Raw genomic sequence first — 27,403 nt, 5'->3', positions numbered from 1 at the left:
CTCGAATTTTACAAAAAGCTTGACTCGAATAAAGCGGACCCGAGCATTTGTAAGTTATACATTTTGTACGTTTTGGCATGAATTTTCTGTAGTGACATATATAAATCACAGAGTTGGCACTATTGCAAATAGCAAGAACATTAAGAGAAAAAAAGCTTGATTATATTCCTCTATAGCTGTATGCTGTGAGATCAGCTATGATAGATTTTTTTTAACAAGCCCTGGATCTTCAGTCAGTGTGAGTGCCTTATTTTCTGGTAAAATTATCATTTTTAGCTTTCATAAGCTTAAGCAATGATCACTCAAAAAGAAAAATGCAACGAGGAGTCTAACTCATTGTTTGTTGTTCCAAATATCCTGGAATGTGGTTTTAAGTCAGCTGCATTATATCATCCCAGAGGAATCCGAGCATGGCACTTTTGTGGGGAGGATTATTGCACTGGATCTTGGACTGGATATAGGTGAGATTAATTCCAGAATGTTACATATTGTCTCTAGAGATGAGAAGGAATATTTCCAGGTTAATCTGCAGAATGGAATTCTGTTTGGTAAGGAGACAATCGACAGAATAGTGCCTTGTCTACGGATGCAGATTTGTATTATTCCTCTGTAGGTTATATAGAAAAGCCTATGCAGATGTATCATGTGGGTGTAGAAATAGAAGTTATGACTGACAATAGACCTTCTGCTGCCTCACGTGGTGCAGAATGTTAGGCAGCAGAAATGCAGTCCTAAGCTCTCGCTCATGACCTGAAGGTTGCAATTTCAATCCCTGCATGATTCATCAAGGATCTTGTTTTCATTTAGAAGGAGCTGTGGATTCAGAGCTTGGAACAACTTCTAAAATAAATTATGAGTTTAGTAGAAGTTATTATTTTGCTTTGGATTTTCAGAAATATATGAATCAAATCAGATTAGAATTTGTACTAAAGAAATCTTTAGGAAGAGAGAACTCTATTCACAATCTGAAACTAACAGCCTATGATGGAGGCAAACCAAAATTAAGCGGTGTAATATAGTCAACAATGTAGAATATTTCAATGATAATGCTTTTATGTTTGATCATCCATTTTATCAATGCACTGTAGTTGAAAATGCTGCAGAAGGAACATTAGTAATAAAGTTGAATGCAATGGATTTTGATGGAGGGAAGAATAATGAAATATTATATGCATTTAGGGCTCAGTCATATCAGTGCATCAGGGCGCCGATGCGCCCATCTTCCTGCAGGATAAGATGGTCGCACTGCAGGTACGGATGACTCACCGCACCGCTAGGAGAAAGAACGCATGACTGGCTCCATTGCCGGTCATGTGTTCTTTCTTCCGTCGCTGCGGAGAGTCGTCCGCACTGCAGGTGTGGCCATCTTCTCCGTGCAGGAAGACGGGTGCATCGGTGCGCGGATGCGCCCATGTGACTGAGCCCTTAGTAAAACTATAAAGAAAGACATACTTAATGTTTTCAGTCTAGACAAACATACAGGAGAAATAAGAGTCAATGGTGAAGTGAACTTTGAAATATCTAAATTGTATGAAATTCAGGCTGATGTCGTTGATAATGGAAATCCTCAGCTTATTGGTCATTGTAAAGTTCTAGTGAATGTTGTTGATGTAAATGACAACCCGCTAGTAATGGTAGGGACATCATTATCTGTAGATAGGTGGGAGGTTCCTAGGTACTGCTCTTTAGTATTAAAGGCCTTACTATGATATTGGCATCTTTTTTTTTTAACTATTATTGCTGCAACCAGTTGTTTAGAGCCCATGGGGATATGTGTATGGGGTTGGGTGTGGCGGGGGTGCTTTTTATGTTGTTATTTTTATTCACTTTTTACTCTTTCTCCTCCTCTGCCATGCAATGAGGACGGCATTTTAAATTATATGTCGCAAACATAAATAATGAATATAATTTACCATGACTCAAGAGGTTAATATACTTTTGTGGAATGTAAAGGGCATAGGGGAGAAAACTGAAAGATATGCTGTTTTTTCATCTATTCAACTATTTCAACCAGCTATTGTTTATCTATTAGACACCCATTTAATAAAAGATACTGAACACTTAATTCACCATTTTGTATGAGCACATTCTTTTCATTATGTGTGCTCGAGTTATTCGTGCAAAGTGTAATGATTTATAAAATTATTTCTTTTGAGGCCTTAGTCAGACGGGCGTTTTTTCGTGCGATTTGCGCATGCGCATGCGTCTCGTGATTTTATAAAACCATTGCTTTGCAATGGTATCGGACACATGAGCGCTTTTTATGTGCTCGTCCGATAAATTATAGAACAGAAATCGCAGATCGCACCTATCTGCGATTCCTGTTCTCTTCTCTATACGCGCTCAATGGGGCCGGCGGCAACAGCGCCGACCCCATTGAGAGCATATACTAGACAAATCATTCTTCTCTGCCACAGCTGTAACACAGCTGGCTCCATTGAAAGCAATGGGCTGCCGGCGATCGCGGTATGAATTGTCGGGAAGGGCTTAAATATATAAGCCCTTCCCTGCAATTCATCCAGAAATGTGTAAAAATAAAAAAAATATATACACTCACCTTGTCCCGGCAGACGGAGTTCAGCGCGGCCGCCCGGCAGTGGGTGGGAGTGGGTGTGAGTGAGAGCTGCCCCTGATTGGTCCCTGCGCTGAGCCAATCAGAGGCAGCTCTCACTCACACCCATTCATGAATTCATGAATGCCTAAATTATAGAAGCGAAAAACTACCGCCTTCTTCCCCTTCCTCAAATATCTTCCGCATTCATAAAATGACACTTATGTTCTGCAACACCTCTCAGAAGATCCGCAAGTTGAGACTGTGCATCCTTTCAATTAATTTCGCCCTAATAAGTGGGAGAATATGTATATATATATATATATATATATATATATATATAGACTTATGTAGGTTAATTTCCAGTATATAATGATCACATATAAATACATACATAGCATCCAACATTATAGACACTGAGGAGAACCCAATATAATCATCAAAAATCCTAGTAAAGCCTTCTCAATTCTAGTATTACTATCAAGCAGGTTCAACCAAAAGATATTTAACCTCCAATTTCCATTTTAACTAAATCCCCCACCATTCATAATCAATGACAAACAGAGTGGATAGTGATGAGACACAGCTTGTGGTGGCTATTTCACTCTATAATTTAGGCACAGGAATGAACATCTTCAGACCCTACTACACAGAACAATTATCATTAAAACATTTTCTTCAAACAAGCGAAAATGAATGATAATCATTAAATATAAATGTAGCCAGCATTTGAATGATGAACAATAAATTGTTCGCTTTTTGTTCATTTTATGCAGGCATAAAAATCATGGTTGTCTTGTTTACTAATCGTTCAGTTTAAATACCAATCCTTCAGTCATTTTCATTCACTTATTCAGTTTGTAGGAGCAGAGCTGTTTTTTCACTTGATGCTGCCCAAGAGAAGGGAACAAGGCAAAGGTGTCCCTGTCCCCCTTTCTCTTTGCCTTGTCAATCAAGGCTTTAGCTAGTTTCATAAGACAATAACATGATATAGTTGGATTGTACTACAGAGAAATTGAGGAACGTATCTCACTATATGCACATGAGCTGTTATTGTATACAGGGGATGTGAGTTGTTCAATGAATCCTATTATGTTCATTTTTTATATTTGGTAAGATGTCTCTCTCTAGTGACTGGGGAAAATCTTTAATTCTTACTTTAGATCCCTTGTCAGTGGACTATTCATTGGAACATAGACAATTACAAATAGAGAAGGAATTCAAATATTTGGGAGTTATGGTATCTTCTAAGACTTAAGACAATATTTCTGCTAATCTGCTTCCAATAGTATGAAACTTAGAGAATAAGGTCAAGGTCTTAAATAATTTCCCATTGTCTATGATTGGCAGAAGAAATCTTATGAAAATGGTTTTGATGCCACAATTTCTTTATAGACTTCAAAACTCTCGGGCTTGAATACCATCACAATAGTTTTTAGACTCCATATGATATTTAGGATTTCATTATGGAAAAAAAATATGCTAGATATAAATTAGAAACTCTTAAAGGGATAAACAGTCTGGAGGGTTGGCAATTCCAAGTGCTTGAATATATTTTCTAGCATCTCAATTGTAGCAGTTGAAGGGGTTGGGAGAAAAAAATGGAGTGGGGTTGAATGGCATATTGGTTTCTAAAATGACAGCTTGTAGCCTCCTCAAATAATGACATGGGAAAGAGGGATGAAAGAAGGAAAAAAGGGACAATATCCAACAATTATTTTAATAATAAAAATATGGAATAATTTAGGCAGATTTTGCAATTAGACTGATTTACTATATATTCCCCCACCAGGAAGAAACCTAAATTGCCAGAGTTTTTTTTAAGTTGGAAGGATTTTTACCATGGAAGAAGAGAGGGGTATTTTTTTTGGAACAGCTGCATTCTGGGGGTCTTTTTTAGAAAGCCTTATGATGTTTCTCAGTTATTTTTTCCAGTTCCTTGAGTTACAACATGCATTTTCTACTCAGGCCCAGTGACTATATGTGCTTATGTTTCAACACCCTTTAGTAAATTTTCTTGGGTGTTCTGGAACGATGATGGGTGTAATATCTTATTTATAAAAAGAAATGCTTTCTAACTATGTACAGCAATTCCCAATAAGGCCTTAGTCAGACGGGCATTTTTTCGCGCGATTTGCGCATGCGCATGCGTCTGGCGATTTTATAAAACCATTGCTTTGCAATGGTATCGGACACATGAGCGCTTTTTATGCGCTCGTCCGATAAATTATAGAACAGAAATCGCAGATCGCACCTATCTGCGATCTGCGATTCCTGTTCTCTTTTCTATATGCGCTCATTGGGGTCGGCGGCAGCAGCGCCGACCCCATTGAGAACATATAGAAGACAAATCATTCTTCTCTGCCACAGCTGTAACAGCTGTGACAGAGAAGAACGATGTTTACCCATTGAATTCAATGGAGCCGGCAATACAGCCGGCTCCATTAAAAGCAATGGGCTGCCGGCGTGCGCGGGATGAATTGTCGGGAAGGGCTTAAATATATAAGCCCTTCCCTGCAATTCATCCAGAAAAGTGTTAAAATAAAATATATATATATACTCACCTGCTCCCGGCAGCCGGAGCGCTGAGCCGATCAGGTCAGACTCACACCCCCTTCACACCCACTGCAGGCCGGCCGCGCGGAACTCCGGCTGCCGGGAGCAGGTGAGTATATATATATTTTTTATTTTAACACTTTTCTGGATGAATTGCAGGGAAGGGCTTATATATTTAAGCCCTTCCCGACAATTCTTCCCACACTCGCTCGCAGCGCATTGCTTTCAATGGAGCCAGCTGTATTGCCGGCTCCATTGAATGCAATGCGCTGGACAGCTCCGGCCCGTTTCTAATGAAACGCGGCTAGGAGCAGATTTTCGGGCGATTTTCGGGCACCGGTCATGCGATTTGCGGATGTGCATCCGTCATGCGATCCGCAAATCGCGCGAGAAAACGCCCGTCTGACTAAGGCCTAAAGGTGAAAGAAAATTAGATAAAGATTTAGTTCATATTAGTGAAGATAAATGGATGGCAGTGTTGAACATGATTCCAATGATATTTCTATTTGAAAGTTAGTGAGTATGCCAATTGTATTTAGTGCATAGAGTTTATTGTACTCCATTAAAGTTGTTTAACATGGGAATTAGTTAAAACTCAGACTTTCTGAAATGTTACATGGATGGTGCAAATTTAATGCATATGCTCTGGGACTGTACAAAATTGTGTGAATTTTAGAATGGTGTAATAGGGATAAGTAAAAAATATATCTTGTCAATATTACTCCTAATTAGAGATGAGCGAACGTACTCGTCCGAACTTGATACTCGTTCGAGTATTAGCGTGTTCGAGATGCTCGTTACTCGAGGCGAGCACCACGTGATGTTCGGGTTACTTTCACTTTCATCTCTGAGACGTTAGCGCGCTTTTCTGGCCAATAGAAAGACAGGGAAGGCATTACAACTTCCCCCTGCGACGTTCAAGCCCTATACCACCCCCCTGCAGTGAGTGGCTGGGGAGATCAGGTGTCACCCGAGTATTTAAATCTGCCCCGCCCGCGGCTCGCCACAGGTGCATTCTGACATAGATCAGGGAAAGTGCTGCTGGTGCCGGAGCTGCTATAGGGAGAGCGTTAGGAGTTATTTTAGGCTTCAAGAACCCCAACGGTCCTTCTTAGGGCCACATCTGACCATGTGCAGTACTGTTGAGGCTGCTTTTAGCAGTGTTGCACTTTTTTTTTTTTGCCGTGCAGAGCATTGCGTCCTCAGTCTGCAGTAATTTTACATAGTATAGGGCCAGTAGTGGTGAGGCAGGGACAGTGGGAAAGGTGAAAGAGATATACTGTCTATATAGGCAGTGGGCTTTTTCAAAAAAATTTGGGAAAAAAAAATATATTTGGGCTGCCTGTGACTGTCCTCAGTGTACTGCGTCTCTGCTGGGGGTAGTAGTCCTAATTAATACGCAGCTAAGTGTTACAGCAGGCTTGCGCAAAATTCTTTCCTAGCTCTGTGTTGCCCGTTACATCACCGCCGTCATCCCGTTCAGAGGGAAACAGTATACATATATACGCTGCCTACAGTATCTGTCTGCTGTCTCAGCTCAGCCTTTAAAAAAATAGAAGCAAAACACTTAAGGCCTACTAGTGGCCTTTGGGCACTTGACTGCTTCTGCGCTGTGAATTCCACTAGCTCAGTCATATGCACCTACGCCTCACTACAGGCTTGCGCAAAATTCTTTCCTGGCTCTGCTGTGCAATCCGTAAGCGAAGTCAGCCTCCAACCACAGGCCAATAAGCGGCACATTTAATTACAGCGTTCTGTTTCTGCTGTGGGTGCACACGGAATTCCCATTGCGGAGTTGTACCTGCCTGTGACTATTTATAAAAAAACGCGATCTGACTGGGGCATGCAGACACCTTGACAGAATGAATAGTGTGTGGCACATAGGTTCCCCATTGCTATGCCCACGTGTGCAGCTCCTGATGGCGGTGGCACAGGATTCTATTTCTCATTGCTTCTGTACAGCATTGTGGGCTATCGCCCCACCCCTTTTAAAGAGGGTCGCTGCCTAGCCGTGCCAACCCTCTGCAGTGTGTGCCTGCGGTTCCTCCTCATGGCAGACGCACTTATAAATAGACATGAGGGTGGTGTGGCATGAGGGCAGCTGAAGGCTGCGCAGGGACCATTTGGTGTGCGCTGTGGACACTGGGTCGTGCGGGGGGGGGGGGGGGGGTTGGGCAGCATGTAACCCAGGAGAAGTGGCAGCGGAGTGTCATGCAGGCAGTGATTGTGCTTTGTTGGAGGTATGCTTAGCTAAGGTATGCATTGCTAATGAGGGTTTTTCAGAAGCAAAAATTGTTGGGAGGGGGGGGCACTCTTGCCGCTATTGTGGCTTAATAGTGGGACCTGGGAACTTGAGATGCAGCCCAACATGTAGCCCCTCGCCTGCCCTATCCATTGCTGTGTCATTCCCATCACTTTCTTGAATTGCCCAGATTTTCACAAATGGAAACCTTAGCGAGCATCGGCGAAATACAAAAATGCTCGAGTCGCCCATTGACTTCAATGGGGTTCGTTACTCGAAACGAACCCTCGAGCATCGCGAAATTTTCATCCCGAGTAACAAGCACCCGAGCATTTTGGTGCTCGCTCATCTCTACTCTTAATCCCAGAACTTGTATACTGGGTGTTGTTGATGGGCTTGATGGACATACTATTATTGCCAATTGAAAAGAGGATATATAAAATAAAAGAGGCTGTTCGACTAAGTTTGAGAAAATTTAGGGAATATGGTCTGATATTTAGGTATATATAGTAAATAGTTCATATTGAGTGCTAGTTGCATTGAGGTATCGTAGAATAGTTTATGGGATTTGGAGGGGATGAGGGAGACAAGTGAAAAGGTGGAGGAGTGTTTTTTTAGGAGGTGATTATTATATTCTTAACCTCTTAACACCACAGGACAAAAGTTTCTATCATGGGCACATAATATTTTGTGAAACTGAATGCAAACTTATGTCCTATGTTTAAAGTGTTGCTGCAGTGGCAATTGCAGAGACATTGTAGTGATAAGGGCTCAGTCACACGGGCGCATCGGCACCCGTTCACAGGCGCCGATGCGCCTGTGTGACTGAGCCCTCACTGCAGAAGGAAGACGGCCGCACCTCAAGATGGACGTCTCTCTGCAGCGCTGAAGAAAGAACACATGACCGGCAATGGAGCCGGTCACATGATCTTTCTCCCAGTGCAGCAGAGAGACGTCCGTCTTGATGTACGGCCGCCTCCTTCCTGCAGTAACACGGGTGCCGATGCGCCCGTGTGACTGAGTCCTAACTGTTAACATACAACTGTTTAGGGAACTAATCCTACCCCCCAAATGCTGTGATTGGTCAGTCAGCACTAACTGGGCAATCAGAGTACAGCAGCCCGGGTTTAGGCTACTTACAATGCTCTTTTACTCTCCAAGCACCACAGCATGTTTTAGTATAGCTAGTGTAAGTGTAATTTTAGTGAAGGTCAGTATATTAGTATATTAGTAAAGTGTGATTAGTCAGTCTAGTTTTAGTTTAGTGTGACCTGTCAGTATATGTCAAGCGATGCGGAATAAGTTGGCGCTATGCAAATAAAGATTATTATTATATTAGTGTAGTTAGTAAAGTGTGATCAATGTGTCGGTGTAGTGTTAGTTTAGTCAATTTATTTAGTGTAGTGTCTGATGCTGTTAGTGTGAAAATCAAAATAAAACACAAAAACAAATTCCTTCCGTTTTCCTATTCCCATCTCCCTGTCCCATAGTCACCCATCCCGTGGTCAGCCAATGTAGTGTAGTGTGTGATTAGTAAGTGTAGTGTCAGCATATCTATCTATAGTCACCCATCCCGTCATTAGTCAGTGTAGTGTTTGGTTAGTTAGCGTAATTTTTGCGTATCCATCAGTGTAAGAAACCCCCCACAAAAACCAAAGTTCCTTCTGTGTTCCCAACCTCGTCCCATGGTCCCCCCATCCTAGTAATCACCTAGTGTCCTGTGGTCACCCACCCAATAATTGTTTTTGTGCTTTTTTTGGATCCATAATACATTTATATATCTATAGTATGACCTGCAGGAGGTTTATTACAAAAGAGGCTTATGCAATAATTTCATCTTAGTCAAACTCAGCTAGTCCTCTTCATCATCAAGTGAGTCTGAACCCCCTGTGCCCAAGAAGTCATCCAAGAACTGCTACTTCGGAGACCACAGATCCCTGACTTTACTGGGAACTGAAATACAATTTAAGGCCTTGGTCAGACGGGCGTTTTTTCGCGCGATTTGCGCATGCGTCCGGCGATTTTATAAAACCATTGCTTTGCAATGGTATCAGACACATGAGCGCTTTTTATGCGCTCGTCCTATAAATTATAGAACATAAATCGCAGATCGCACCTATCTGCGATTTGCAATTCCTGTTCTCTTCTCTAAATGCGCTCAATGGGGCCGGCGGCAGCAGCGCCGACCCTATTGAGAACATATAGTAGACAAATCATTCTCCTCTGCCACAGCTGTAACAGCTGTGGCAGAGAAGAATGATGTTTGCCCATTGAATTCAATGGAGCCGGCAATACAGCCGGCTCCATTGAAAGCAATGGGCTGCCGGCGATCTCATGATGAATTTTCGGGAAGGGCTTAAAAATATAAGCCCTTCCCTGAAATTCATCCAGAAATGTGTAAAAACAAAAAAATATATATACTCACCTGGTCCCGGCAGACGGAGTCCTGAACTGCTCTGAGTAGTATTCAGCAGCCGGGGATTTAAAATCCCCGCCTGCTGAATGAGCTGCCTCTGATTGGTCACAGCCTCACCAATCAGAGGCAGCTCTCACTTACCCATTCATGAATTCATGAATGGGTGAGTGAGTGCTGCCTCTGATTGGCTCAGCGCAGGGACCAATGAGGGGCAGCTCTCAGCCAAAACCGTACCAAATACGCGACAAAAACTAAAAAAGCGCTGCGGAAAAAAATGCGTGCGGATTTTTCCGCACGAAAATCCGCAGCAAAATCTGCAAGCCCAAATTAACCTTTGAAGCGGTTTTGCCGCAGAAGCAGTTCTTCTGTGGAAATACCACAACGGAAAAACCGCGGCAAATCTGCCCTGTGTGAACCCAGCCTAATAAGGAATCAGGTAACATGAGCATTCAGGATATTTTGGACTCATTAATAAATAAAAAGTGTAGAAACTTTCAGAGGAAGAGCTCACCTCACTTCTGGAAAAACCTAGGAGTTCTTGTGGACTTTGATCTATGTTATTTTACTTATAAAATAAAGAAGTAATTTTATTTGTGGAGTGAGGGTGCTGGACTTCTGACTTTCTCAATAATAGAGCTTACGGCTCAGTCACACGGGCGTTTTGATGCACAAATTTTTGAACGCATCAATTATGTTAGGCTGTCACATCCAGGGGTTTCATCTGTGGTCAATGGGGCATGCGGCAGCTACAGTGGCCCCATTGACATACAGAGAAAATCGCACTCCTCTGCTACAGCTGTGATAGCTGTGGCAGAGGATTCTTTCATCGGAGAGACCCATTGTCACTGGACACTGTAACAGCATTTCCTGCTAAGATAAAGAAATCCTCTGCCACAGCTGTCACAGCTGTGACAGCAGGGAGTGATGTTCTCCTATTAAATTCAATGGAGTCGGCAGTACATTCAATAGCTGAGAGCTGCCTCTGATTGGTTACAGTGCTCAGCCAATCAGAGGCAGCCCATTCAGCAGGCGGATATTTTAAATCCCCACCTGCTGAATACGCCTCAGAGCAGTGCAGGAGAAGAGCCGGCTGGACGCGGCTGAGCTCTGGAAGCTGCAGAGAGGTGAGTATAGATTTTTTTTTATTTTTTACACATTTTTAGGAAGGTTTTCAGGAAAGGGCTTATATTTTACACCTTTCTCCAAAAATCACTGCAGCGCTTGCTTGCAACCTATTGCTTTCAATGGAGCCAGCTGTATTGCCGGTTCCATTGAATTCAATAGGAAAACATCGTTCTCCTTTGCCACACTATATGTTCTCAATGGGGTTGGTGCTGCTGCCGCTGACCACATTGAGCACAAGGTGAAACCCCTGGATACGACACACACAGAACACTGGTTTGCTACAGAACATAGTTACATGTATTTTGCGAACCGGTGTCCTATAATTTTCACCCCAGGCATTTTTTTGCATGTAAAATTCGCACATGTGACTGCTGCTATTGGAAAGCATTGGTTTTTTACATGCGGAAAAACGCTGGTTACAAACGCCCGTGTGACTGAGCCCTTAGTGTGATTGTCTATCAATCAGTTTTAAATGAAGAAGCCTTCTACTGGCTTTTTCAGACCAATTACTGTGTCAGAGCCTGGGCCTCTGCCTCTGGTATTCTTTTGGGCCAGTCTCACAGTGAAAGTAGCATTGTCATATGTCAAAGAGTTTCTCCAAAGTTTTTTTTTTTCTACTTGTAATCATCTTTCTGCACACTCCTTGGCTATATCAAAATGCTGAGAAGAATACAATTTGTGTAATATGGAATAAAATTAAAAGAAATACATAGAGATATAAATTAAACCATAACAAACAGCAGTAACCTCAGCGAGTAAATGTATATTATCTATTAATAGATGATGGATAGAGTTCTTTGCTGTAATTGTTTTTTCTTGTATAGTTGATGTTACTATGATTATTTCAGAAATAAATTATACAGTGATACCTTGGGTTAAGAGTGCCTCAGCTTACAAGCTTTGAGGGCAGGCTCTCTCCCAAATTTTTGCTCTGATTTAAGAGCAAAAACTTGGATTAAGAGCCTTGCTCTCAATGGGGCCGCTGCTGCTGCTGATGGCCCCATTGAAAGCAATAGCCTGCCGGCAACCCCTGCAGTGATTTTCGGGGAAAGGCTTTAAATATAAGCCCTTCCCTGAAAATCTTCCCTAGCTGTAGTTAAAAACATATACTCATCTGTCCGCCGGAGCTCAGGCGTGTCTAGCTGCTGCTTGTTTTCCCTGTCTTTTTAATCCCCGCCTGCTGAAAACCTTCAGAGCAGTGCAGGGAGAACAAGTGGCGGCTTGACGCGCCTGAGCCCTGTCAGGCAGGTAAGTATATATTTATTTTATTTTTTTACTACAGCTAGTGATGATTTTAAGGGAAATGCTTGTATTTAAAGCCCTTCGCTGAAAAATCACTGCATGGGTGCCGGCATCCTATTGCTTTCAATGGTGCAATGCCATCTTTATTGAAATAAATGGCAGAGCTTCGCGATCTGGAACAGATTAATGGCTTTTCCATTCATTTCAATAGAGAAAATTGATTTTTGTCCTATTAGTGTTTTGGGTTAAGAGCTCCATCATGGAACAAATTAAACTCTTAACCCAAGGCACCCCTGTATTTTAGATTTTTTTAGATTTTAGAATTTTTTAAATTATTCATTTTTTTCCAATTAGTAAAAGTATTTTTTTTAGTTTATTACAGGAAGTCTACTATGACTAAACTTGGAGGAGAATTCTACAAGTTAATGAGACTGAAGGTTTAGCATTTACACCCAAGCCCTAATATATGAAGGGGCCCAAAGCCCTTTCGCAATGTTAGAAAAAAGTATTGTACATGACACATGGAGGGCCTTATTATACAATTTGCATAGGGGTCCATAAGCTATAACCTCTGTTCTCTATACAGTACCTCCCATTGAATATACCCAACTTTATTGTTATTTTATTAATTTTATAGCTCTTTAATCTGACAGTTGCATTTGCACTTTGCTTTGAATTTATATTCTATGTAATTCACTTAAGTAGCAAACATGCTTCTAGCTAATTATATTTTAAGCTGAAATGGTTATTGCTTATTTAATAGTATTGCATCATTCAAATATGTTGATAAAAAGAATGATTCTCCATAAAAAATTAAATCACAAAGAAAGTCTCAAGAGCAGCAATATCAAAATTAGACACTAGATGACACTCCACAACAAGTTATAGCATCAACGTGCTGATTTTCTCTACTATAGATGAGTGAACATCCTGCTACAGGATGATCGGCCATGCTAGAATTTTTCTTCCGTGTTAAGAAAATTCATACCGAATGAATGTGTTATTTACCAGACCAATTATCTCCATCACACTATTCAAGAAATGGGCTGTGCAAGAGAGGATTATCAAGGAAAGAGAGGCTTATTTAATATCTTATTGCTGCAAATGTCCTGGGATGTGGTCTTGAGTCAGCTGCATTATATCATTCCGGAGGAATCTAAGCATGGCACCTTTGTGGGAAGAATTGCCCAGGATCTTGGACTGGATATAGGTGAGATTAATTCCAGAATGTTACATATTGTCTCTAGAGATGAGAAGGAATATTTCCAGGTTAATCTGCAGAATGGAATCTTGTTTGTTAAGGAGACAATAGACAGAGAAGTGCAGTGTCCAAATACACCCTTCTGTATTATTCCTCTGCAGGTTATTGTAGATAAGCCTGTGCAGATGTATCGTGTAGATGTAGAAATAGAAGATATAAATGACAACAGTCCAATATTCTCCTCCAGTGTCACTAATCTTGTCATATCAGAAGTCAGACCTGCAGGATCTCGTTTCCCACTGGAGGGAGCTGCAGATCCAGATCTTGGAACAAATTCTATAACAAACTATGAGCTCAGTGCAAGTGATTATTTTGCTTTGGATTTCCAAAAATATATGAATCAAATCAGATCATTGGAACTTGTGCTAAAGAAATCCTTAGACAGAGAGATGCAGTCTATTTACAACCTGACACTTACTGCTTATGATGGAGGCAAACCAAGACTGAGTGGTAAAACGTATATTGTAGTAAATGTTGAAGACTTGAATGATAATGCTCCCTTTTTTAACCAACCATTTTATCAGTGTAGTGTGACTGAAAATGCTTTAAAAGGAACCTTGGTTATCAAGCTGAATGCAACAGATTTGGATGAAGGGAAAAATGGAGAAATAACATATTTATATAGCAAAATGGTAAAGGAAGATGTAAGAAGTATATTTAGTCTTAACAAGCACACAGGGGAAATTAGAGTCATCGGAGAAGTGGACTTTGAAACAATTAATATGTATGAAATTCAGATTGATGCTGTTGATAATGGAGATCACCCAATGATTGGACATTGTAAAGTTCTAGTGACTGTTGTAGACATCAATGACAACCCTCCCGAAATGAAGGTGACATCATTATTAGTTCCTGTTCCAGAGGATTCACCACAGGGAACAACGGTTGCCATTATCAGTGTCCATGATAAAGACTCAGGTTCCAATGGAAAGGTTGCTTGCTATATTCCTGAGCTTTCACCTTTTAAAATTAATCCAGCTTTTTCGGGGGATTTTTCCCTGACTGTGAACAGTAAACTAGACAGAGAAACTAAACCTAAACATGAAATTGTTCTAATTGCTAGAGATGAGGGATCACCTCCTTTGTCTACTTCAAAAACTTTTATATTTGATGTAAGTGACGTCAATGACAATGCCCCCAGCTTTCACCAGCCTGTTGATACTATTTTTATCAGGGAAAACAACCCACCGGGTTCTCACGTCTACACCGCATTAGCATCAGACCCTGATGTAGGTCAAAATTCCTTTATTTCATATTCAATTAGTGATAGCTCTATTGATAGCATTCCCATCTCATCTTATATCTCAATTAATCCAGAGAATGGAAAGGTTTTTGCATTGGTTTCATTTGATCGTGAACAACTCACCTATTTCCAGTGTCATATAATCGCTACTGATGCTGGTCTTCACCCACTCAACTCAAGTCTTATACTAAATGTTTTTATTGAAGACATTAATGATAACGCACCTTCATTTTCACCTCTTTTTACTGATGTCATGATCAAGACTTCAAAAATGGCCCAACCTGGTCACTTTGTCACCCAGGTGAGAGCAGTAGACCTAGATTCTGGATACAATGCTTGGATAACTTACAGTTTTAAAGATCCATCAACAAAAATACCTTTTGTAATTTCTCATCAAAATGGAGAGATCAGTTTGAAGCGTTCATTTGTGGATTTGGATAATGAAGATTACAGACTTATTGTCATGGCACAAGACCATGGGGAACCAGTTATGACAGCAGTGACACAAATTATCATCTCTGTTGTGGAGGCAGGAGAAGACATTTTGGCAGATAATCCTCAGACAAAAAATTACAGTGATGACTTGTTTGATGGAAATATTTATTTAGTTGTCGCCATTTGCATAATTTCAAGTATATTTCTTATAACTTTAATTACCTTCAGCATTTTAAAATGGCAAAAATACAGAGATGAAGTCAATGAACTGAAAGAAAATTACAAAATCTGCTCCAACACTGGAGGGAGCTGGATGTATTCCCAACACACTCAATATCAAATAAGTTCCAATTCATTCCAACCTAAAAGTGACTTAATTGTCTTCACTCCAAATAACTCTCAAACACCAAATAATGAAGGTCCAACAAGCCAACAGGGAGAATTTATTTTTAAGGTAAGAAAAATCATAATTAAAGGAACACTATAATTGGAATGCATCATTTCCATTGCATTTTTAATATATATTTCTATTTTTTTCAGCATTCATTTTTATTGTCATGTCTGCAGGGGAAAAAAAGTTTGTAAAATATTGCAGCTTACAAGGTTGCTGATATCTAGTGCCCAAATGAATTACAGATGTTTCTATTCTTACTTTACTTTGAATTTATTAAAGACTCCAATTTACCATGGAACACTTTTAATACTATATTGTAGTATTAAATTCTCGCAAAACCCTTTGCAGTCTACGACCCACATTACAACAGACTCAAGTAGCATAGACATGTTCTAATAAAGTATCCCAAAATCATGTTTCTAAGCTGTTCATGTCATGTCACATGTCTTGGGATATATTGAGCCTAAAAGAAAGTGAGGACACATTTGTAAATCGTATGGAAGAAGCTTCTCGTTTAACAACCGACATTGAAATTTAATGTTTTGCTTCATTACAACTAGTAGCCAAAAGATTAATAACAGAATGTCTCTTGTCTACTTGACAGCATACACAGAGCATAGGAGATGGATCAGCAGCGTTATCTGCTGAGGGATTGCAATGCTCATTATAATCTCCAGACTCAGTTGACTAAACTGTAAAGAATCTCTTTCTCACTATAAAGAGGCTGCTGGGGGAAGTTTTCCTCTAATGACCGTCTTCACAGAATATAAATCAAAACAAATTACAGAATGAATTAATAGAAAAATGATATTCCATAAAGTCCATACACTAATAAAGTTCAATTCCTTTAAATGAGTTTTAAAAAGTGTTGATGAATGTGTCCTTCAGAAAAGAATATGACTTTTTTTCTACTATGAATTGAGTACTATATTCAATAGTATGCCAAAAAACTGAGTTGGAATGTTGTAAAAAATGTTAATTAATGGTACTGTAAATTAGCAGAATGAATGCCAAACAATTAAAATGTAATGTCTACATTAAAAAAGAAAAAATCTTTTTATATAGTCATTTTATTTCAAGTATAGTGTAGTTATGATATCTACCAATTTCTAAAGGCTTTGTATATTTACACAAAAATAAAAATAAACTTTTATAATTATTATACTGTACACTCACATTTGTATTATAAAACAAAAAATAAGTCTTGAAGTATAAGTTTAATTATTTATTTGTCTCAAATTGGCCTATGATAAAAATGGATGACAAAGTAATACTAACTGATAATCATGTCTGATGTGCTGTTTTAATTTGTACAGGTTCTGCTCTTTAACTAAGGGCAGTTTGAATCAACTTAGAATTTTTTTGTCATTGGTTTATAACAGTGTACTCTTTCCATTCATGTTTGTTCAATAAGCATGATTTTTTTTATTATGCTATAAAGCTTTATCAGTAGATAGTTTTCTCTTTGGTGATGGATTTCTTCATTACAACAAAATTATATATTGTTTTAATTTGAGATTACTTAATTTTAAATAAATATATATTTTTTTTTGGCTTTTTATTTTGTGATGTAAAACACCCATATACATCTTAATCCTACATTTCATGTGTAAAGATAGATTAAATATATGTTAACTTGAAATGATTCAAAGATTACATCAAACTACATCACCACTTCATTGCAATATAAATTTGTAAAGAAGGAAACATGGGAAAAGTTATGTAATTAAGTTGTTACGAGTTACGACTTAACTTTTATCATCTAAAATAAAATAATTTGTCTCAGCAATATTAATGAAATAGAAAATGTCCAACCACTTTGCAGGTGCTATATTAGGTGTGCTTTTACACAGAATGATCATCGTTCAAAAATTTGCTGAATTGTTCAAATTAGAATGATAATCACTCAGTGTAAACCCAGCTAATGATGAACGATAATTCATTCGCTTATCGTTTATCATTCATTTCATGCAAGCATGAAAATCATTGTTGGCTCATTGGCTAATCGTTCAGTTTAAATATTGTTCTCATTCACTGGTACACAGAACTGAATGACTGAACTATCCTGCAAAAAAGAAACAATTTATGTGTGTGTTTAAACTGAACACCCAAATGAATGAGCAAACTGTGACATTGCTTACTCGTTCACTTGGGCAAGGATTTCTCGCTCCATCTAAAAGTGCCCCAACAGTCCAGGAAAAAGGGCCAGAGTCCCTAGAAAATTGTGGGATTGGCCTAACTTCCTGGAAGCAGAGCTCTAAGGTGTTACTAAATGCTTATAATTATTGTATTATTCATGAGTTAATACTATGTATTACTGTACTGTATATCACTACTATTTTCATTCATATCATATATGGATCTTTTTACTTCCATTACCATAGCAAACAATCTATAATTTTTTTTTGTTAAATCACTTTTTATTCGGATTGTTCACTTTAAATGTTTACAGACAATAAATCATACTTTTCCATTTTCATGCATCAAGCATTTGCAAACCATATGAATTTACATTGCCATTCTTGTCAACTAGTGGTATATTGTTTTCCATGCAGCCATACTTAATCATAGAAAAAAGTGATGAGAAAAGGAGGAACGGGGGGAGGGACGGTGGGGGGGAAATTGCATATCCATAATAAATACACTTGCACCTCACAGGAACATTCAAGATCTGCACCTTGCACATCTTTCAGGGATCTTAGATTTTAAAAAACAGCATGTATCTTAGAGACCCTTAACAGATTTTGAAAAACTAATTAGCAATAAAAATAAAAACGCCAGAAGGATGGCACTTTTAGCAAAAAAAACTCACCTGTTCCCATTCCACTGGCAGACTGGCGTATATCTCCTCTTGGAAAAAAACTGGGTACCAAGATAACGGATGCACAATATTTAAATTTCCATATGAAATCTCCCCATGCATACGTCTCCAAGACAATCACTACAAATTATTAGCTAGATGGTACAAAACCCCAGAGTGGTTATATGCATATAAACTCTCAGAGATGGACAAATGCTGGAGATGTCAGGAGAAAACTGGTTCATATCTACATATATGGGGCAACTGTGATATCAGTGTAATTGTTTAGTATTGTTTTTAAGAGGCATGTGCGAAGTATTGCTTCCAAGGGGACCACAATTTGTGAAATGTCAGATGAGATTGATTTGTCCAGCTCAATAGTTCTTCAAAGCCACAAATTTGGTTCACCTTCTCTCTCCACAAATCTATAGTTGGGTGGTTTGGTTTTCCCAAGAAGAGGGTAATCAAGGCTTTTGCTGCAGCTAACAAGTGCGAGGCTAACCTGTCCTTTGTAGGCTATAAAGAAGCTTTGGGTCTGCCTAAGATAATTAGATCAGGTGACAGCTATATACTTTCTTTAGTATAATTCCCATTTCCTTCGTAACCTCTGCCCAGAATTTCACAGTAAGTTTTAATCTTCTAATTCAACAGTATTTATTGGTTTTCTTATGGAGCATGTTAAATGTTTATCCTCAAAGTGATGTTTTACAGCTGTGACTTCAACTGAACTCATTGCAAAATAACTCAATTCCAGAAACCTAAATCAATTTTGTTACTAATTCCTGATCTTTTACATAATTGCAAAAAAGGCAAAGTAATGCACAGTTATACTTCCATTTGACCAGAGAAGGTATTGAGCACAGTATTGTCCACAATGTCAGTGAAAGAAAGGCACTTTGTTAGACTGAACATAGAGACAAAACAGCTTAGGCCAGAAGATTGTATTTTTGGGAGGAAAGATTGGTTCTTAAGGCTGTGCTTGCTATCTTTTGGATTTGGATGGGTATCATATCATCCTTGAACAAGGTTGCATGGCTGGAATCCACTTTAAAAATATGATATATATATATATATATATATATATATATATATATATATATATATATATATATAAAGCTAAATAATATTTATAGTAATAATTATTGAGAGACGTGATATATTTGTGTATTTGGATTCTGGTATTAATGTGGATTCTTAGTGTTGACTGAAATATGATCAAGAATAAGATGTGGTTTCATGCTCAGTTATTTTCTTTCTTCCTCTGGATCAAGCAGGGTTTGTAACTATAAAACTTGAGCTGGGTGGATTTTCATATTAAAAGATTCTAGAATTCTAGAAACACTGCTTCTCACACTTATAATTCAAATGTTAATTTGAAACATGAGTAGTAAATATAATGTAGTAATCTAGTGCTGTGATTCTTGGGATATTTTACTAGATTGGATCTATATTCCATTTTCACCTTTATAATAAGTGTGTGCAATGTGAATCTTCTAGCAAAGGTTTCTGGGTGATTTTTGGGTACATTTCAACATGGTATGAAAACATAATAAGGGCTTAGTCAGACGGGCGTTTTTTCGCGCGATTTGCGCATGCGTCCAGCGATTTTATAAAACCATTGCTTTGCAATGGTATCGGACACATGAGCGCTTTTTATGTGCTCGTCCGATAAATTATAGAACAGAAAACGCAGATCGCACCTATCTGCGATCTGCGATTCCTGTTCTCCTCTCTATATGCGCTCAATGGGGCCAGCGGCAGCAGCGCCGACCCCATTGAGAACATATAGTAGACAAATCATTCTCCTCTGCCACAGCTGTAACAGCTGTGGCAGAGAAGAACGATGTTTGCCCATTGAATTCAATGGAGCCGGCAATACAGCCGGCTCCATTGAAAGCAATGGGCTGCCGGCGAGCGCGGGATGAATTGTCGGGAAGGGCTTAAAAATATAAGCCCTTCCCTGCAATTCATCCAGAAATGTGTAGAAATAAAAAAAATATATATACTCACCTTGTTCCGGCAGACGGAGTTCAGCGCGGCCGGCCGGCAGTTCTCCTGAACTGCTCTCTGAAGTATTCAGCAGCCAGGGATTTAAAATCCCCGCCTGCTGAATGAACTGCCTCTGATTGGTCACAGCCTGACCAATCAGAGGCAGCTCTCACTCACACCCATTCATGAATTCATGAATCGGTGAGTGAGTGCTGCCTCTGATTGGCTCAGCGCAGGGACCAATCAGGGGCAGCTCTCACTCACACCCATTCATTAATTCATGAATGGGTGTGAGTGAGAGCTGCCTCTGATTGGTCAGGCTGTGACCAATCAGAGGCAGTTCATTCAGCAGTTGGGGATTTTAAATCCCTGGCTGCTGAATACTTCAGAGAGCAGTTCAGGAGAGCTGCCGGGACCGGGTGAGTATATATATATTTTTTTACACATTTCTGGATGAATTTCAGGGAAGGGCTTATATTTTTAAGCCCTTCCCGACAATTCATCGTGCGATCGCCCGCAGCGCATTGCTTTCAATGGAGCCGGCTGTATTGCCGGCTCCATTGAATTCAATGCGCTGGACAGCTCCGGCCTGTTTCTATTGAAACGCGGCTAGGAACAGTTTTTTCGGGCGATTTTTCAGCCCCGGTCACGCGATTTGTGGATGCGCATCCGTCATGCGATCCTCAAATCGCGGCAAAAAACGCCCGTGTGACTAAGGCCTCAAACTGTAAGATGGAGTTGGTAAAGTTGAAGAATATTATTTACTGAGGACTTTTTGATTTTTTTATACAAATAAATACCATAGTGTGCAAATAATACCATTTATGATATATAAATAAGCCATATTTTGGCAAAATTATTATATGCAGCAAAATAGTATTAATAGTAAAACTAGGAGTATCATTTATTCCTGAAGATTGAAACATTTTTAATCAGTTCCTCTAACATTAGTCTATACAATGGTTACCTGTTTCCAACAAAATTGATTTATGGAAAAAGGGGTTGGATTAGAATTAGAAAAACAGGACAGCACAAATAGTCTCAGAAAACATTGCTAAAATACATATCAACCCATTAACCCAAAAAGCATTGTACATTTAGGCCTCAGTCAGATAAGCGTGTTTTTTGCATGCCTACAGGCAAAAAAGTGCGCATGTGCTGAAAACATGTGAACGGGTAATGTTTAATATGCGCATCATATGAAACATTGCCTATTCACTGTAGCTACTGTGCTTGGAGAAGTGCAGCTGCTCCAGGAGGAGAGAGAAGAAGATGTTCTATCATTCTTAGGTGCATGGGATTTTGCGCCGCTAATTCCGCACCTATGGACGCTTCTATTGGTTCTTTTAGAAGCGTTCATTTCGCCTGTGCAAAAAGCATGCTCGTCTGACCGCAGCCATATGGTGCAATAGGCTGGTAGATCTTGTAACAGCTCAGAAGCTGAGCCTCCAGTAGTCAGAGCAGGATTGCGGCTGTAACAAAAAATTATTCAAATCAAAAATCTGCAAAAATAATGACCTATTCAAATTTTTCCACTAAGCATGAGTCTGTGTGAAACACCTAGAGAGTTAACAGAATTTGTAAATGCTATTTTGGAAACTTTGAAGGGTGCAATTTTTTAAATGGGGTAAGTTATAGGAGTTTCAAATATAGGCTTCTAAAAATCACTTCAGAACTGAATTGATCCATAAAAAAATCGATTTTATATAATTTTAACAAAATTACTAAAATTTCCCCTCTATATACACACTTAAATCTAAGGTAAAGAAAAGGATGCTTTGAAAATGGCATTGATATACAGTGCACATATGGTGAATGTTATTTATTAGCTATTTTGCATGATATAAATATCTATCTGACAACAGAAAAAATTCAGTTTTAAAATTGCTAATTTTTCAAATATTTATGTAAATTTAGGACATATTTATAAATAAATGTAAAATGTATCAATGAAAGTTCACCACTAACATATAGTACAATGTGACATGAAAAATACAACCTTGGAATCAACTGCATAAGTAAAAACACTTTTTTAAACTTAATAAGTGACACATGTCAGATTTGAAAAATGGGGCCTGGTCAGGAAGGTCGAAAATGACTGCAAGGTACAGGAGTTAAGAGGGTATAAATATTATTGTATCTTATATTTTTTAACATATTCATTTGTATAATCTTTATTTTGTGATGATATATTTTCATTTCATTTTCTAAATCTAGTTTGAGCTGCAGCTCTGGATTGTGAAAATATTGCGTGCTACAGTCTGATAGGTGAATGTACATAGTGAACCCCCTCGGAGACAGGGCCCAATGTGATGAGTGATGCTACAGAATTGGTTTATGCTATATAAATGATCAAAATATATAAATAGCAAAATAAAAGCAATGGTATAATGAAATATTAGTAAGTGTTAGCAAAAAAAACCCTGTCTTCCTTGGTTGCAAGGAGAATGCATGATCTTAGAAAAACAACTTGTTGACGAAAGGGGAGGATGTCACAAATCATTCTGATTAGCAAATGGTGCACAGTCAGTCAAATTGCAGGTAAATGCAATGTTGTTGCTCCAACTGGCATTTCTGAATGCAAAACTCATCATTCCTTAGCACAGATAGACTATAACAACATGTGACCTGTTTCAGTGCCATTGCTAAGAGAGAGAGAGTAAAAAAGACTCCAGTGGGCAAAAGAGTGCAAAAATTGGATGCACTGAAATCAGGACTCATCTGAACATTGCTTGTTCAGATGAGTCCTGATTTCTATTGCACCATGCTGCTGGTAGCATCTGAATTTGGCACAAACAGCATGGATTGATAAACCCTTCCTATCAAATGTTAACAATTCAGGTTGGTGAAAGTAGAGCTATGATGCGGGAGATATTTTATTGGCCGCCCTGACTCCTCTGATACCTGTGGATGGTTGCCACAATGTACTGCGTAGGTTTTGAAGGCCAAATGAGGTCCAATGTTCTGTTAGATGAGTGTCTCTAATAATGTAGCCATTCAGTGTACATTTATGTACTGCATAAATGTATGCTCATCTCACTGTGATAAAATGTGATAATTACTTGTTTATTATCCAATAGTTGTATAAATCTCAGGTGCAACTCATACACACATGTAAATTAGCCCTTAGGCCTGATTCAGACGAGTGCACTTTTAGGGTGCATTCACATGACCGTATATTGGCTTGGTTTTCACGCCGAGCTGATATACGTCGTCCTCATCTGCAGGGGGGGAAGGATGGAAGAGCCAGGAGCAGGAACTGAGCTCCCGCCCCCTCTCTGCCTCCTCTCCGCCCCTCCACACTATTTGCAATGAAAGGAGGCGGGATGGGGGCGGGACTAAGTTCTGAGAATTAGCCCCAACCCTGTCCCACCTCTCCCCATTGCAAATAGTGCAGAGGGGCGGAGAGGAGGCAGAGAGGGGGCGGGAGCTCAGTTCCTGCTCCTGGCTCTTCCATCCTCCCCCCTTGCAGATGAGAACGACGTATATCGGCTCGGCGTGAAAACCGAGCCGATATACGTTCGCGTGAATTCAGCCTTAGCGCCAGTAGCAGTGAGAAAATCTCATTGCTATCAGCGCTAAAAGATTGTGTAAATGGGCTGCTTCAAGCTCCATGCAAGCTCTTAAGTACTGCTAAAAAACGTTCATCTGAGGCCTTACACTACATACAGTGTATAAACTTCCACTGGTTGTCTAATAAAGGTTAGCAATTGTAAACATGAAATATTTTTTTTCTAATGTAACATATTGACATTAACTTTATTTTAAAACTTATCTATTTATTCAACATTCATGTGATTTGTGCCTACTTCCAGAAAAAAACATTTATGTGTCTTATAATTGTAACTAGTCAAATTATCAAGATTAAGCACTAGATGTCACTCCACACCAATTAATGCTGATGAAGCCTTAGCCTGACTTGGAGTATTGCAGCCATGATTGGTTTTCTTTATATTATGGACTCTTATTTGAATGCCTTGTGAACAGAGGAATTGCCTAATTCATCCTTTGCAAATTTAAAAAATACTCAAATACAGGATTTTCAGGCAAGGAACACATGGGATTATTTCTTATTGCTGTACATGTCCTGTGATGTGGTTGTGAGTCAGCTGCATTATATCATCCTAGAGGAATCCAAGCATGGCACCTTTGTTGGGAGAATTGCCCAGGATCTTGGACTGGATATAGGTGAGATTAATTCCAGAATGTTACATATTGTCTCTAGAGATCAGAAGGAATATTTCCAGGTTAATCTGCAGAATGGAATCTTGTTTGTTAAGGAGACAATAGACAGAGAAGTGCAGTGTCCAAATACACCCTTCTGTATTATTCCTCTGCAGGTTATTGTAGATAAGCCTGTGCAGATGTATCGTGTAGATGTAGAAATAGAAGATATAAATGACAATAGTCCAGGATTCCCCTCAGGAGTGTTCAGTCTTTTGATATCAGAGCTCAGACCTGCAGGATCCCGCTTTCTTCTAGATGGAGCTGTGGATGCTGATATTGGTACAAATTCTGTTATTAATTATGAACTCAGTCCAAGTGATTATTTTGCTTTAGATTTTCAAAAATATATGAATCAGATAAGATCCGTAGAAGTTGTACTGAAAAAACCCTTAGACAGAGAAAAGCAATCTCTTCATAATCTGACACTTACTGCTTATGATGGAGGCAAACCAAGACTAAGTGGCACAACTAATCTTATCATTACGGTAGAAGATGTCAATGATGAGGCCCCCTCTTTTTATCAGTCATTCTACCAATGTAGTGTCACTGAGAATGCAGTTGTAGGAGGTTTAGTCATCAGGTTAAATGCCACTGATTTAGACCAGGGAAAGAACAGAGAAATATTATATAAATTTGGAAAGCAGGTCACAGAAGAAATCCGCAACATTTTTACCTTGAACATGCACACAGAAGAAATAAGAGTAAAAGGAGAAGTGGACTTTGAAAGTTTTACAATGTATGAAATTCTAGTTGATTCAATTGATAATGGGGAACACCCTATGGTAGGACATTGTAAAGTTCTAGTGACTGTTGTAGATGTTAATGACAACCCACCAGAGATGGCAGTAACGTCCCTTTCTGTTCCTGTTCCTGAGAACTCTCCACAAGGCACAACTGTAGCAATAATCAGCATCCATGACAAAGATTCAGGATTAAATGGGAAAGTATACTGTTACATTTCAGAGATGACACCCTTCAAGATCAACCCTGCGTTTATGTTCGACATTTCCCTCACTGTGAATGGACAACTGGACAAAGAGACTAAGTCTCAATATACAGTTGTTATCATGGCAAAGGATGAAGGACCTCCACCTCTATCAATATCCACAACCCTTACAATTGATATAAGTGATGTAAATGACAATGCTCCTCAATTTCAACAATCTTATGATACAATATTTATCAGGGAAAACAATCCTCCAGGTTCTCCTATCTATACAGCATCAGCCTTCGACCCAGATGTTGGTCAAAATTCCTTCATTACATATTCAATCAGCGATAGCACCATTGACGGGATTCCCATATCTTCTTACATCTCTATTAATCCTGAAAACAGGAAGGCATTTGCTTTAGTGACCTTTGATCTTGAGCAAATTACAAATTCCCAGTGTTACATAAGAGCCACTGATGCTGGTCTACCACCACTCAGCTCAAATCTGACACTGTCTATTTTTATTGAAGACATTAATGATAATGCTCCTACCTTTGCTCCATTGTATGCAACATCTATAATTAAAACTCCAAAGTCAGCTCAACCAGGATATCTGGTTACAAAAATGAAAGCAATTGACCAAGATTCTGGATACAATGCTTTGATATCTCATCATTTCAGTAACTTATTAGGCAAAATACCATTTGCCATTTCTCAGCAAACTGGAGAAATCACTTTAAAACCTCAGTACATGGATTTAGCCAATGATGAATTTAGTTTAATTGTCCTTACTCAGGACCATAGAGAACCAGCTATGACAGCAATATCACAAGTTAATATCTTCTTTGTTGACTCTAAAGAGGAGATGAAGCTCAAAAATCATGAATTTAGAAGTAATATTGATGAATTTTCTGATGCAAATGTCTATTTTGTCACTGCCATCTGTATAATTTCAAGTATAGATCTTCTTACCTTAATTGTATTCACTGTCTTAAAATGACAGAAATACAGGGAGGGATGAGATCAATGACCTCAAAGAAAGTTACAAAATCTGCTCTAACATGGGAGGGAGCTGGATGTATTCTCAACAAACTCAATATAAGGTATACCCAAACTCTCAACAAACAAATAATGATTTGATCATTGTCACTCCCAATCTATTTCAATCATCACAAAGTGAAAATCAAGAACTCATCTTGAGTCAAGTAAGGAAATTACCCCAAATAATTTTCTACAATTATTAGATGCCATGTTTATTATATGCCAGCTGTTGCATACGTAGTTATACCATAATTATAATTCAGCATTTTTCCACATAATCCAGTAGAAATATTTGTCCTATGTTTACTAAAAGACAATAATAAAACAGACAGACACAAAGTCCACAGCCATCAGTATCAATTTGAGGTTCCTAAGACACCATAAAATAATGATTTTGAGGGTTACCAACTTTTTTTTACAATGGAAAGGAGGGGCTTACTGACGTCTATGCAAGACTTTTCTACACATGCTCTGTGAGCTGTGCAGAGGTCACTGTGTAGGGATGTGAGCTGTGACCATCACTTATTGTGAATGGAGGATCCTGTGTTATCTATATATAGATGTTCCCCTTCATTGCAATCCTGTCTGTGGTGATAATGAGATGACTGCTGAAAACCTTTCTTTATAGAACAGGATGCGTCAGACTATTGTGAGACTTAGTAGTCACTGTGAAAACTGCAGGATTTTAGTATTTATTTTTAAATGTACACTGTGACATCAAAAATTACAAAGAAAATAAAAACAACATATTTTTAACATAAAAACTTGATTTGTCCTCACCTCCCATATTCCATCCTAATACCTTCCTCCTTCTCCCCTTCTAATCTGCAAGTTGGTCCTGGCCAGGCCACTGAGGTTTTTGAACCACTTCTATGCCAAACCCCCCCAAAACAATGAAAGGTGGAGAAAAACCTGGCTATAACAGATTACAATTATTCTGCTACCACTAA

The 27,403-nt window shown here is 39.0% G+C and overlaps 2 protein-coding genes across 2 annotated transcripts; both read left to right on the top strand.

Moving 5' to 3' along the window:
- The first annotated feature begins 294 nt into the window (after window positions 1–294).
- LOC136609958 (protocadherin alpha-5-like) lies at window positions 295–16,003 on the top strand. The gene is made up of 4 exons (XM_066589236.1): window positions 295–461; window positions 1,466–1,610; window positions 13,144–15,525; window positions 15,890–16,003. Exons 1-4 carry the CDS (start codon window positions 295–297, stop codon window positions 16,001–16,003), a joined length of 2,808 nt encoding a protein of 935 aa, XP_066445333.1.
- Window positions 16,004–24,336: 8,333 nt separating this feature from the next.
- Window positions 24,337–26,412, top strand: LOC136609957 (protocadherin alpha-13-like). The gene has a single exon (XM_066589235.1). The coding sequence runs from the start codon at window positions 24,337–24,339 to the stop codon at window positions 26,410–26,412; it is 2,076 nt and encodes a 691-aa protein (XP_066445332.1).
- The last annotated feature ends 991 nt before the right edge of the window (window positions 26,413–27,403 follow it).

The sequence above is a fragment of the Eleutherodactylus coqui genome, chromosome 2, assembly GCF_035609145.1.
Source record: "Eleutherodactylus coqui strain aEleCoq1 chromosome 2, aEleCoq1.hap1, whole genome shotgun sequence".
Lineage (NCBI taxonomy): Eukaryota > Metazoa > Chordata > Amphibia > Anura > Eleutherodactylidae > Eleutherodactylus > Eleutherodactylus coqui.
This window is presented reverse-complemented; position numbering and strand designations above follow the sequence as displayed.

Bases quoted from the DNA above. Each gene is read 5' to 3' on its own strand.
- LOC136609958 (XM_066589236.1), top strand. From the start codon at position 295: ATGATCACTCAAAAAGAAAAATGCAACGAGGAGTCTAACTCATTGTTT. The intron at 462-1,465 runs GTGAGATTAATT...TAATGTTTTCAG, and splicing joins GGATCTTGGACTGGATATAG to TCTAGACAAACATACAGGAG. The intron at 1,611-13,143 runs GTAAATGACAAC...GTTATTTACCAG, and splicing joins TTCTAGTGAATGTTGTTGAT to ACCAATTATCTCCATCACAC.
- LOC136609957 (XM_066589235.1), top strand. From the start codon at position 24,337: ATGTCCTGTGATGTGGTTGTGAGTCAGCTGCATTATATCATCCTAGAG.